This window comes from Pyrgilauda ruficollis, unplaced genomic scaffold (assembly GCF_017590135.1).
Source record: "Pyrgilauda ruficollis isolate IOZ18807 unplaced genomic scaffold, ASM1759013v1 scaffold12, whole genome shotgun sequence".
Taxonomy (NCBI): domain Eukaryota; kingdom Metazoa; phylum Chordata; class Aves; order Passeriformes; family Passeridae; genus Pyrgilauda; species Pyrgilauda ruficollis.
In genome coordinates, this window is record NW_024510321.1 from 18,810,680 (window position 1) to 18,824,387 (window position 13,708).

General features: G+C 37.0%; 1 protein-coding gene across 1 annotated transcript in view; it reads left to right on the forward strand.

The window, feature by feature from the left end:
- ITGA8 (integrin subunit alpha 8) overlaps positions 1-13,708 on the forward strand; it is a 109,681-nt gene that overhangs the window by 71,404 nt on the left and 24,569 nt on the right. The window contains exons 24-27 of the mRNA XM_041490079.1: positions 1,530-1,635; positions 3,423-3,581; positions 9,144-9,269; positions 12,050-12,163. Of these exons, the coding sequence (XP_041346013.1) occupies positions 1,530-1,635; positions 3,423-3,581; positions 9,144-9,269; positions 12,050-12,163 (505 nt within the window). The remainder of the gene's footprint in view (positions 1-1,529; positions 1,636-3,422; positions 3,582-9,143; positions 9,270-12,049; positions 12,164-13,708) is intronic.

Consider the following 13,708-nt stretch of genomic DNA (forward strand, 5'->3'; position numbering starts at 1 on the left):
CTGCTTTTATGGCTGGAAATGTGAAACACATTATGGCAAGCATGTGCTAATAGAGAGCAGAGTGAGGCCTTTGGGGAAAGGATGAGTAAGAAATGAGTTATGATAAACTGTTCACTGACACAAAGTATACCAAAATTAAGCACAGTATATAATCAAAGATGATAATTTCTATATCTGTTTTCATAGCTTAGTTTTGGAAATTATAAAATGCAATTAGGTGATAATTGCCAGCTGAACATGAGCCAGCACTGTGCCTATGTGGCCAAGAAGGCCAACGGCATCCTGGTTTGTATGACATAGTGTGGCCAGCAGGCATTGATCAGCCCTCTGTACTTGGCACTGGTGAGGCCATACCTCGAATACTGGAATCATGTTTGTGCCCCTCACTACAAGGAGCACATTGAGGCACTGGAGCAAGTCCAGCAAAGAGGAACAAAGCTGGTGGAGGGCCTGGAGCAGCTGAGGGAGCTGGGGGTGTTCAGCCTGGAGAAAAGGAGTTGACCCTGGCAAAGAAAGGGTAATACCATTTTAGCACCAACAGCTACATGCAGTACTTGTAGGTGACAGAGGTCTGTGCCAAAACTGGCCTATCATGCTAAAAGAAATTCTTGGGATATGATTTCCCAACTTCTGAACACCTGAGTGAGGTTTAGTTGGCATCAGAATGGGACCGGTACAATGAAATTCCAATTTTTATGAGAAATAAAATGTTTGTGATTCAAATAAAAATGTTATCAGAAGACTACTTTCTTAAGTTCAGATAGAGAAGAGAAGGAAAAATAAAAAAAAAACAGCTGGAAGAATGTCAAATATTAAGTCACAGTTTTCTTTGTTTATGTTATATTTATGTGTTACAAGTTGCAACAATAGTCCAGGGAATGCTTCAACGGCCACTTTGTTCGCAAAGCAGTTGGAAAGCCTGGAGCACTCTAAAAGAGTCTAGTCCTGAATTCTATTTCTCAGTACACCAAGTTCCATTATGACTTTATGGAAGTCACAATATCTCTGTTTCCTATCTGTAGGATGAGATAGGCTACTTTGCAAGGTTTTTTAAAGGAATAATAACAGATGTAACAGAAATTTACAATCAGAACAGTTACTATCTAAAAATGTATTCTAGGAAAAAAAGATGCATCACATTAAACACCTACAGGCTTTAAATGGAAATAGAAAAATACATTTATTCATTCTACTTTTGTGGATAATATATTCAGGTATCTCATCAGTGAGAATGATATAAATGCCCAACAGATTGGATTCCTCCCTCCAAACAGAGCTGCACCCTGGACTGTCTGGAAAGGACAATCCATCACAGGAAGTATGACACTGTGCACCCTCAGTCATTTGCAAGGATTGGGTAGTATGTTACTGAGGCATTGTAGCATTCACCTCACCTAATTCTAATTAATGTGCCCAAATAACAAGCCTTTGAGGGTTCAGGTAAAGATACTGGTCATCATTTTGGTCTAAAACGAATGCAATCAATCACTGGTAACAGTTACTGTTTTAACCTGTTTTGTATATGACAGAGTGTCTCACCCCCCAACAATTATTTTGCCACTTCACAACTGGGAACCCAAAGATGAACCCACAAAAGAAGAAGAAGTTGGTCCTTTAGTAGAACACATCTATGAGGTAAAAATTATGTATGTTGCCTCAGGACCTCACGCTGCCCTCACTGAATTTCTGATGAATTTGGTTTATTGTCTGTATCTGTAGATAGATAAAGCCACAAATGTAAATACTCTGGCTTTAGCACCACCCAAATTTAATCTGAGAATTCACAACCCCATTATCTGTTCATATGAGTGCAGGGGATATTAGTTTATTCTAGGAGCCTGTCTTAGATATTTAAGGGATTTATAAACATTTTGGGTGTTTGACAAGAATTAAAAACAATGCTTAAAAGTTCCTTATAATCAATGTCAAGCTTCTCATTAGAAGCTGTACATGCTGTGCACTGGAAAAAATGTTTTCTTTGACATTTAGCTAACTGAAAAAATATAATGTAGACATACATGTAATTTGTTACCTCAGAAAATATTCTGTTGAAAACAACTCTTAATGTTTGAAGTACACATATTTTTACCTTGTATTTTTGTTGGTTTTTTCCTATGGATGATTCGTCAGTTAAAAGAGTTCAGCTTAGAAAAAGGGCATTGGGTGAACTACATGGAATAAAAGCCATCCTTAGAATCTGATGGATAGCCTTTATTCTAGAGGGTAAAACAGGGGGCTTCACATATGGTTATAATTCACAAACTAGCACTCAAGAAAATATAAGCAACTGAGCTTAATCAGCAGTGTAAGATTACAATTTGCATGACATACTAAAGTGTAGTGAATACAACTGTAAAATACAAATTATCATTTGTGAATTCCCCATCTTAACACATTTCTCTAAACTGAAAAATACTTCAAATCATACTGTCTCAAGCATTTGGGTTGTTTGTGAAACTGTATTTGTGACTTCAAATATATTAAAATAATTACAGTGATTAGTTACAGTTACTAAGGAAAACACTTACATGGTTTATATCAGCAAAGCATCCAAAAGACAAAGCAATCTCCCAGAAGATGTAAGATTGAAAGGGCTTTTTATTTAGTTGTAGCTAAAGGTCATCAGTCACAAAAATTCTGCAAATTTAAAAAAAAGGATGTTGTCACATCTCTAGGAACTTTGTGTAAAGGTCCATGGCGTTCAGCTTCTTTAACTCTTCAAACCCAGTGACAACGCATGTCCAGACTCCTGTTGTCATCAGTTATTTACAAACTGTAAACTGATATAAGGAAATTATTTTAATAGCCTGGATTTCTAAACTTCTATTATTTCTATCTTTGTTCATTTTCCCCAGAAAAAAATAATGTCCTGGCATATTAATTTGGGCAAACTAGTTCCTTTACTTCTTTTGAGAAAATCTAGATTGAGAATATTGAAAATATAGTTCTTAACCAAAGGAGCTAGTTTAAGTTCTGCTCTGTCTTCTATTCTTGTGCCCTGAAATGTGATTCTTTTGTATTCTGAACTTTTGGCTACTATTTTCAAGTATGATCTGTTAAGGTTCATTGTTCATATTTCTGTGGGGTTCATTTGCTAGTGTGTTTTGGCTTGGATTTTTTTGATACTTTTTTAGATAATTTCAACTCTATGGGAAAGGTGATGGATTTCTTGGATACACACTCAGACAGAAAAGACTGTTCTCTCAGATTTGCCATTGGCTTTGTGACTAATGTGAAGAGGTTCTTCTCTCCTACCTGCCACAGATTCTCCATCAATAAAGTGATGTTAATAATCTGCAATAATCTTCCCTAAATACTCTAAAGCTGTGTCCACTAAGAATTTGAAAATATCTGAGTGGTGGTTGCAATGTTTTTTGTTGTTTTTCCTGCCTTGGAAGGTACTGATTATACTTCTTCAACAGCTACACAATATAGGACCAAGTGCCATCAACAACACAGTTCTCCATGTTGGCTGGCCTGTGTCCAGTAGAGAGGAATTTCTTCTTTATATTCTTCACATTCAGACACATGGACCATTGCACTGTCAAACAAGCTCTCCTATTAATACAATGCAAATAAAGGTAAGTTTATTTCCATCATTTTTTGCATTTTGATTGAGGTTTTTTGCCTACACTTCACATGGAATGGAAGTTTCACATAAATGGAATTTTCATGTGAAATTTTAGCAGTCCAATATAATTTTCCTGGTTAAGAAGCAGGATATGGATAGTCTATAACATTTCTAAAGTGAGTGTTGTGTTGCTTGGTACATATTTGGTTTCTGTCCTCTTTATATGAGGAGAAGGGTGTGCTCAATCCCGCTGCCGATGCTGACAACAGAGATGTTAAAGAGGGCCCTGTCTCAGTACCAGCACTGAGGAACACCACACGTCACTGGTCTCCAACTGGACATTAAGCCATTGACCACAGTTCCTTGAGTGTGATCACACAGCCCTTTCGTTATCCCCTGGGTGCTCTGTCAGATCCATGTCTTTCCAGCACAGAGACTGGGATGTCATCTGGGACAGTGGCAGATGCTTTGTCTGGGTGCAAGTAGATGATCTCAGTTGTTCTTCCCTTATCCACCAACACTGTGACCCCACCATAGAAGGCCACCAAGTCTGTCAGGCACAATTTGCCTTTAGTGAAGCCATTTTGGCTGTCACCAATCACCTCCTCATTTTCCATGTGCCTTAGCATAGTTTCCAGAAAGATCTGCCCCATGACTGGACTGGGCACAGAAGTGAGACTGACTGGTCTGTAGTTCTGCAGGATTTCCTTTTTCACCCTTTTTAGAAATGAGGGTTAGGTTTCCCCTTTTCCAGTCAGTGAGAACTTCACCAGACTGCCACAACTTTTCAGATATGGATAGTGGCTTAGCCAGTTCATCTGCCAGTTTCCTCACGTCCCATGGATGCATCTCATCAAGTCTCATGAACAAGTGCACCTTCAGATTCAGAACAGGCAGTTCTTCATTCTTCCTTCTGTGATTTGGGCAGTGTGCCTGGAGCATTTGCCAATGAAGACTGAGGGAAAAAAGTCATTGAGTACCTCAGCCTCAACATCCTGGGTAACCAGGTCTTCTATTTCCTTCTGGAGAGAATTGACGTTTTCCCTCACCTACCTTTGAGTATCCATAGAAGCTTTTCATATTGTTTTTAACATCCCTGGCTGCATTTAGTTCTCTTGGGGCTTTGGCTTTCCTAACCCAATCCCTGGCTGCTTGGACAATTTCCTGTTTTAAGATCTATGTTTGTGATGGCAGATCACCTCAAAAGAGCTTGGTTTGGCTCACAGTCAGAAGATTAAGCAAAACACAGCTCTACATATTATCCCATCAAAAACAAGGTATCCAATTTATTAAGCATGACTGATTCCAGACATTTCTGGAGTAAACAACAACACTTCTCAAGTTTAACTAGTAGCCTGTTAAACATCATTCAGGGAGAGCTGCATTCTAAGCGCTAAAAATGCTCTACATCTTTTGCATACCAGAATGGGTTTGAGTTCAGTGTATTGGATGAAAGGGGAGACAGCTTTCTAGTGATGAGGAGTGTCACAACCTAAGGAGTTACAAGTCAAGTCTTTAGCTTGAACAGACAAATACAATACATACTTTAAAAGAGTAAAGAAAAATTGATGTCTAGCAAATACAGTGTGGCTAGAGTTTTGTGTTTCACTTGGGAAACCAAAGAGACATTGGAATTCCACCCTTTTATTTAGTTTCTTTAGAGAAAGAAAAAGCAAATGTGTGATAGAAAATGACTGTCCAGTTTATACCCAAAGCACAGCAAGATTGGAGGCAGGGAATTTTTTCTACATATCTTTTCTACCTAATTTTTCACCTCTTTTTCAAAAGTGCTGAGGCCCTGCATTTGTTCTTGCAAGCCTAGCTTCTCAAACTCATTGATCAGATCAGGTTGCAAGCTCATGAAAAGCAGTTCAACATCCTCCCACCCTAGCCACTGTGTTCTGTTTAAGGCTGAATTAAGAAGCTGGGTAGAATTCTGCCACAGTTCTTACTGACATTTTCAGGCAATGTATATTTTTTTTATTTAATTTATTTTATTTTTTAAAGAAGTTTGCTCTTCTTTCTCCTACTTGATAATGATTGCATGTGTTACATAAAAAAGACTAAATTCTTGTGAAGCTTATGAGAAATTTTCCTGTAATAATGATCCATCTGTTGTGGGAGAATATGGCTTTATGTGCACAGTTATTATGGCAAGAAATTAAATATCCTTTCCCTATTTCAGTTTTTAAAACCATTGAACAATATGAATACACAAATCAGGTTTCAGATATGTAATGCTTATCTCTTGCTTCAGATGGCAAGAGGACACAGAGACAGGCTTCTTCAAGTTTCATGTAAACAACAGGATGCTTAGCTCAAATTTCCAAATAAGGCTAAGGGCATTAAATGCCTGACTTCTCTTGGATATCTGAACTTACCTCTCTTAGGGCGCTGAGGCGTTTCCCCTTTGAAATTACTCAGATTGTTCTGTTTCAATCAAAGTAGTATATTCCTCCCCACTGCTGAATTTTTTGTCTTGTAAAAAGGTTTTATTTGAGCTTTGTTGTCTAGTCCACAAAGATGAATCACACCTATGCACACAAGGGAAGACTTTTGTTTAGGAACTTTTCTGTAGCTTATCTTTCTATGAAGACAGTGAGGGATGTGAAAGGATAATAAAATTATGAATCTTTAAAAAGGTGGGAAAAGGATCAAAGATACGGAATGAATTCCAGTGCAGAAGAACTCAGAACTTAGTACACTAGGACACTTCAGTCTAGAAAAGAGGTGACTATGCACAAATATGATCCTCAAAATGAGTAGTGGCAGGAAGAGCGTGGGTGTGGATTGACTGTTCTCTGCCTCTCCCTGCACAGGAACTGGAACATCTAATGAAGTCTGGAGAGCCAGATTCAAAACAAGCAAAAGGAAGTGATGGTTCATGGTGGCAGGTCTCAGGTGTCTGGAATTTGTGGCCAAAGGGAAGTAGTCAAGGTTAAAAGTTTATGTGATTCTAAAAGGAAAATAAGCAAATTCCCAAAAGAGAAGTCCAGTGAAGATTAGTAAATGAACACAAACTTCATATAGATAAGGAAGTCCCTGATCTGAAAACATTCAGAAGCTGAAAGTTATTAGGAGTGTACTGTGTATGCATGCCCCATTCTTCCTTCCTTCTTGCTCTTCCTAAAGGCAGTTGTGATGAGAAGAGGGCTCAGTTAGGTTGCCTTCTGGCTTGGGACAATATTCCTGATGAGTTGGTTTTTTCTCCCAGAGTGATGGCAAAAAGCATTTTTATGAAACCTGTACCTATAAATACCACTGTGGTAGAATATTCAGACACGCATGGCACAATCTCAATAGCTGAGCACTGCGTACCACGAGTGAGGCTTCTGTCAGGGAAGCAGTGAAATAACAGCAAATTCCACCACATGCATAAGGTACATCCACCAACATGAGTGGCAGGAACTAACCCCTTCCAGAGGCAGTCTCCTCATGCTGCAAAACTGTTAGTACTGTGTTTAGGGCTTGGTCTTGGGACAAAGTAACACCATCCAATGCATTGCTCTTGTGTAAGTTTGTGTATAATCTAGTAATAAAATATATTTATATTACATATTATATAACATATACTATATATTGTATTTATATATATATATATATATATAATATTAAAATATGTGTAATGTAGTATAATATAATGTATGTAGCATAAAATAATGTGTATAATCTTTGTGTAAAAAAGTCTTCTTCCAGAACATTTCTGATGGAGTTACACAATGCAGCAAAGGCTATTGCCTGGCTAGGAAATGAGAAAAGTGGAACAGGGTATTGGAATGAGAAGTGGGGAACTGGAGAGGTCTGGAAACTTGCTCAAAGTAATAATGCGCAGGAGAAGGAAGCAGTACAGTTTTCCATGATGGGGAAACTGAGGCAGTCCACTGTAGTGAAAGGGAGGGAGTGATCCTCTAAGATAGTGTGGCAAATACGTGGCATATAAAATAGCAACAGAGATAGATTATATCTCTGAGCAATTCCATGTGACCAGATCAAGAAGGATAAAGTAATATCTTTAACCTGGACATCTAGGCCACTGGACAATTCTGCTTTTAAATGGTTGCAGGAGACACATGTGTTTCTCTTAACTGCAGAGGGCTGTTTTTGAACCTTTGCTGTAACAATTCACTAAGATGCTAACACTCTAGGAGCTATGAAGAAAGAAAAATGTAAATATGAAAATCCTTTGGTATTCAAATGGATCTACATATATATCCATTGTGATCATATATTGAGGGCTTCTTTGTAGGCACATTACTACATTGTGGGTTTTTTTTGAATTTGTCATCATTAAAGAAGTCTATATACTGGTTGAAAGAATTCAGGAAGGAGAGTTAGCACATGTTGCCACATTGAGAGGGAGAGATTTACTAGCTACTTATGGGTTCCCTTATTGCAAATAGACAATACTAACCTTATGAAGCAGCAGAAAAAAAAGAAAAAAAAAGAGGATTCTTTTTTTTTTTTTTTTATGGGTTTTCATCTGTTAATGAATTATAATATCTTTCACTTTGTAGGATGATTTTGACTGAAGATCTCAGACAATGTCAAATGTTTATGTTCTATTTATAGCATTATAATTTTAATCAGATAAATTACACCATTTTTCCAAACCTAGTACTACACAGCATTAGTGTTTGGGAGGTTTTGTGTGTTTATAGCTATTCTCTTTCCTTTAATGCTACAACATTTATTGCAATTACAAATATTTTCTTTAGGAATTTGTTTAGGGTATTTTGTGTTCAGAGGTTAAAGGAACTGATAAGAAGGATCTGATGTAGCACTTTATAATCTGATGTCCTTAAGGAATAGCTTTGGCTATGTTTAGTTGAGTTCCTGTTGAGATCTTACTGTAAACTTCTGTGTATATTTTATTGTGATTTTACATTATTGGATTGTCATTAATTCAAATTTATCTTTACTTCTATAGCAGTTGGCTCCACGAGTTATTTGAGGCTTTATAAAAGAAGCCATAAATGCCCTGTATAGAAATTAAAGAGAAACTGCCAACAAAAAGAAGTTTTCAATTGGAGAACAAAAATCTGTAAATATAAAGCTAAAGAGAATGCATTTTAATGTGAGCTTAAAAATGAAGAAGCTGTTGCATTATACAAAGTCGGGCTGTTACCAAAACAAATCTCTAACATTTTTGTTATATGATCAAAAATTGTGTTGTTTGAAGTCAGACTTCCTTTTTTTTTCTAAAATTGGTAAAATCATTATATTTTGTTAGGCAGATTCTGATCTGAACTAATGAATGCAACAACTCTGAATTTATCCTGTTATATATAACAGAATTTGCCCCTGAAAGTCTAACAAAATTAAGTAAAGCAACGAAATTGACACCATTAAAAAGTGCAGAAAAATGTTGTCTGCTGTAATTCCTATATCTGGGCAATATTTTCCTGTGCTATTACTCATCACGCTCCTAGTTGAAGATAAAGTATTCTCATGATTGTGCTGTTCAATTGAAAAAACAGTGTTAATCCAAAATTCAAGACCTCTGAGACAGGAACAAATATGTTAGAATCATTGTATGTGTATGTCATTAACATTCCCATTTCTCTCTTTGCAGTTTGCTGTTCCAGAAGACACTCCTGAACTTGCTGCTTTTTTATATAATTCCACAATTTCTCATTACATCAGGAGAAGGGATGTCGCAGTGGCAGAACCTCACAGGAAAAACTCTGCAAAAATATTGGTGAGCTATCTAAAAGCTGTATACTGGGATTGTGCAGGGAAAGGTGAGACTTTCTACAGTACCACAGGCAAGGCAAATGGGACATGTCACTGTATTTTTAACAGTCCAGATAATGCTGGAGCAATAGCAATGCTGTCTGTCCTAGGAAAATAATTCTGATTAGACAGTCTGGTACCTGAGTATTTGGACTTGGCTGTATTTTCATAAGTTTTTTTCCACTCCTGCATTCAAAGTGCCATCCTTAGCATACTTCAGCCCTGTAGGTGTCAGCTGCCTTTACCTAAAGGCAAAGTGCAAACACAGTGACCTTGAGATTAGGCAAGGGATTCACAGTCAGTGCTTTCCATCTATTTTTATGAACCTTGGGCAGAGTTTCTTTCATGCTGTCCAGTCTCTTATTAAGCTGTTTACTGCAAACTCGTGCTTGAGTTCCTTGACCTCACTAGAATTTGGAAGAAAAGAACCTCACAAACTTAAGTGTTCTGGGCTAAGAGAATAATTATTGCTTCTGAAAGTTAATTTGGCAATTTTTATAACAGGAAGACGATAGAATCTGAAAGTAATGAAAACTGTAATGTTATTAAAAACAAAATCATAGTTTAACCCATTTTAAGCAATAATCACTGTTGATTCCTGTGCCATTCTTTTATCAACCCAATACCCTAGGAAGAATCTGATTCCACTGGGTCTGAAGGAAAAATGCCAGGACTTTCAAAGACATTACCAGTCAATATCACAGAACACTTAATCCATTCTTCAGTGATATCTTAATTTTCAGTCATCTTTCTGAGTGACTAGGCTTATAAGCTGCCAGCATAAAAATCACAGCAGCAACTGGAAGTGGTTAACAGAGTTCTGAAGTATGCATTGCGTTTGCAACTTAAAATATGAAGCAGAGAATTTTCAGTTGCTTGATGTAGATGGATCAAACATATTTAGTGGGGTACTCAGTAATATGAAATTGGCACTTTGATGAGCATTCTTCCAGTAAAATATGCTTTCGATCACCACAAATTAGGATAGGAATGGGTGCAGTGTTCACCACTGGATATATAGAAGGACTTTTCCAGGGTGAGCATAGAAAAGCAATGTCATTGGTTCAGTTAGAAGGTGTCCCAACACTAATGCCTTCAGCATTAGTTACTGCCGATGCATTTTTTTTTTTTTATTTGACACATTGGAAGTATACATGAAAAATGAAGGTTGCTTTGGAAAAGACTGATTGGCCAAAGATAATTCTTTGTTAAAAATTGTAATTTATTTTTTTTAAATTTTAAATTATTTTCATTTTCATCAAAGCATTTTCACAAAGAGACAAAATGTTCTGAGAACCTCTTATTCTATTTATACTGTTGATTAAATATTTGGTTTCTTTTCCATTAGTTCCAATGTTGCGTTGTTCTGAAAACTACACAGGCTAAGTGTGTTACTAAGAAAAACAGAAATATGTGTTCAGGTCCTAGAATGTCAGCCAAAAGTAGACTTTTGCATACTAATGATTTGTTTTGCTAATGTGTGTTTTTGACCACTATGATTAATGAAAACAAGTCTTCTCCTTCCTGCAAAATAAATAAATCTGTTTGGAGGATGTTTAAAGCCAAATAAGCAGATACTTTAAAATATTCATTAAAAAAAAAAAAAAGTTTATAGTTGCAAGTTCCAGGGTTTACAGTTTCATTTTCAGTCAGATATAGAAAGCAGCAATTAAGCATACAGCTTCTGCTCCAATAAGACAGAGATTTGTGAGGAAATCTGTCTATAAAGATACAGGATTCCTTAAGGATGTTTTCAGATCTGTTCCATACATCACCATCTCATTTCCTGAAGATTGGGTATTGGTAGTGCATTCTCACTCTCACTAGGGAATATACTTACTTGTGAAAACTTAGCTTTGCTTTTGAGGTCACAAGGCCTTCTGTCATGGGAGGGATTCTCTGCTTTGTTATAAAAATAGGAATCAATTAAAACCTCAGCTTTCCCCTGAGTCAAACAAAACTTTTCAGATAAACCCCATTTGTATATACAAAATTTTTTATTTTTTCCACAAACATTTAATCACTTTTTATGAGATCGTTTTTTCTTTTTATGCCCTAAACAACCACATAATTCCTGTGGTTACCCCATGAGACTCTGCTCATTCTCTTCAGTGGCTTCCAGTCAGCTTTTAACCTTTAGTGTGACATTCTTTTGGCAGACTTCAGGAGTATATAGTTTTGAGTTGCAAGCTTGGCTTTTGCTTTCAGCCTTGTATATGAGCCAGGATCACTGCTCATCAGGAATGGTTCACAGACAGTAAGCCTCAAGTAAAACAACTAGTGAATCTCAGCAAATGTTCTGGCTGCTATGATGTAAATATCAGTGGGAAAACCAGGAGAGTTAGAAAAGGGGGAAGATTTAGCAATATAAATAAACACTTAACGCACAGAGAACAAAAAAATTGTGCTGAAATCATAAAAAGATTGATAGGTGAGGAAAAAGCACATCCTTCAAAGGATTGGCAAGTGCCTGGACATTTTAAGAGTTCTTCAGAGCAGATACTGTTGAAAATTATTACTTTTATTTTCTTTACTGTAGGTAGGTGTTTGTATTCATTTGTGATTCAAAAAGAATCTGTTCCTTGGTTTAGAGTTATCACAATGACTCATGGGGTATCTCATATACATCAGATGAAATTACTGATGTCAGACTGTTTAGCTCTTTAAGGAAAAGTTTATTTGTAGCATTTGAAAATGATTTTGTTTTCAACGCATAAGTATGACTTCCCTTTATTTTTTGCTCAGAACTGTACAAATGTGAAGTGTGTCTTAATTTCATGCACTGTGGGACAGCTGGAAAGAGGAAGGAGTGCTGCACTAAAAATCAGGTCCCGGCTCTGGGCACAAACATTCCTGGAGGTAATGCACAAAACATCTCTTTCTATACACATATAAATGTATCTTTTATTTGAGCAGATATTTAAAAATAAAATTTATTAAATTAAATGGGGCAAATGTAAATACTTTTTGTTACCACTTTCTTTGAAAATAACATCTCACTGGTTCCTGTCCAGGTTTTTTGGATGCTGCTTACTTTTCTTTTTCTTGCTATCACTCCTTCTCAAATCTATGTCCTGAATCCTACTTGAAGATTCCAGTATTATTTTTAAGTACCTTTCCTGGTTTTGTTTCTGCTTTCCTGAACTGACCCAAATGTTCTGAATTTATAACCTCTTTTCCATTAGAAGGTTTTTCTTGGAGCCAAACAGTGTATCATGTACACTATGTCCAGCTTAAAAATTCATTGTTATTCATTCTCTATTAATCTAGGGGAGACTAGTATGCATCAAGCTCATATGATACATGACGCTCATGTACTGACAATCTGTCTTATTACTAAAAGGAGCAGTGTAGATGATGGAAAAAAATAAAAGTTCTCTTTGCAAATTCTTGCATTTCCAGCTTCTGTCCTCAGGATTATATTCACACTGCATAGAGGGACCTGTTGGAGTGAGTGCAGAGGAGGGCCACAAAGATGACTGGAAGAATAAAACACTTCTCCTGTGAGGAAAGGCTGAGAGAGCTGGGGTTGTTCAGCCTGGAGAAGAGAGGGCTATAGGAAGAGCTTACAGCACTTTCCAGTACCTAAAGGGGTCTTCTGAGAAAGATGGGAACAAATCTTTTAGCAGGGCAGGTTGCAATAGAACAAGGGGTAATGGTTTTCAACTAAAAGAGGATCTATTTAGATTATATGCAAGAAAGAAGTGTTTCAAAATGAGGGTGGTGAAATGCTGGAACAGGTTGCCCAGAGAGGTGACAGATGCCCCATGCTGGGAACGTTCAAGGTCAGATTGGACTCTGAGCAGCTTGGACTAATTGAAGATGTCCAGGCTTATGGCAGATGACTTTTAAAGTTCCCTTCCAACCCAAATTATTCCATGATTTTGTAAGGCAGAGGGATTTTACTTTGAGCTGTTAGCTCACAGCTGGCAGTGTGTCTGTATTTACTATGCAGTTGTCATTCCTTTAACACTGGAAAATACACTGAGAAATTTATAATTCCATTTGCTGTTATTAAGAAATACCTGCATCTCCTGTCTTGATCAAGCTGATTTATTATTGGCTTCTTTCTCAAGGAATTCAGAATTCCCCAGTCTTTCTATCTGGAATGGAAGAACCTTTCCTGTGTTCCCTACAGCTGTGGGAGAAGAATTCTTTATATGCAGGGTACCTCTCACCCTAGCAAGAGAAGAATTGAGGATCTTCAGTTTACAGCTTTAAATTAAGCTCCTTACGCCTTTTAAATTAATTTCTTCCTTCCCTCAAATAAGAAAGTAGGCAAAAGAAATTCATCCTCACTTGCTTTCCTGGAGAAATGAGAGCAGATAGGATGGTATTTCCAGAAAGCTGGATGCCATCTCAGTAGCTAACGAAATCCATAATGGGTGCAAACTTTTGGGAGGT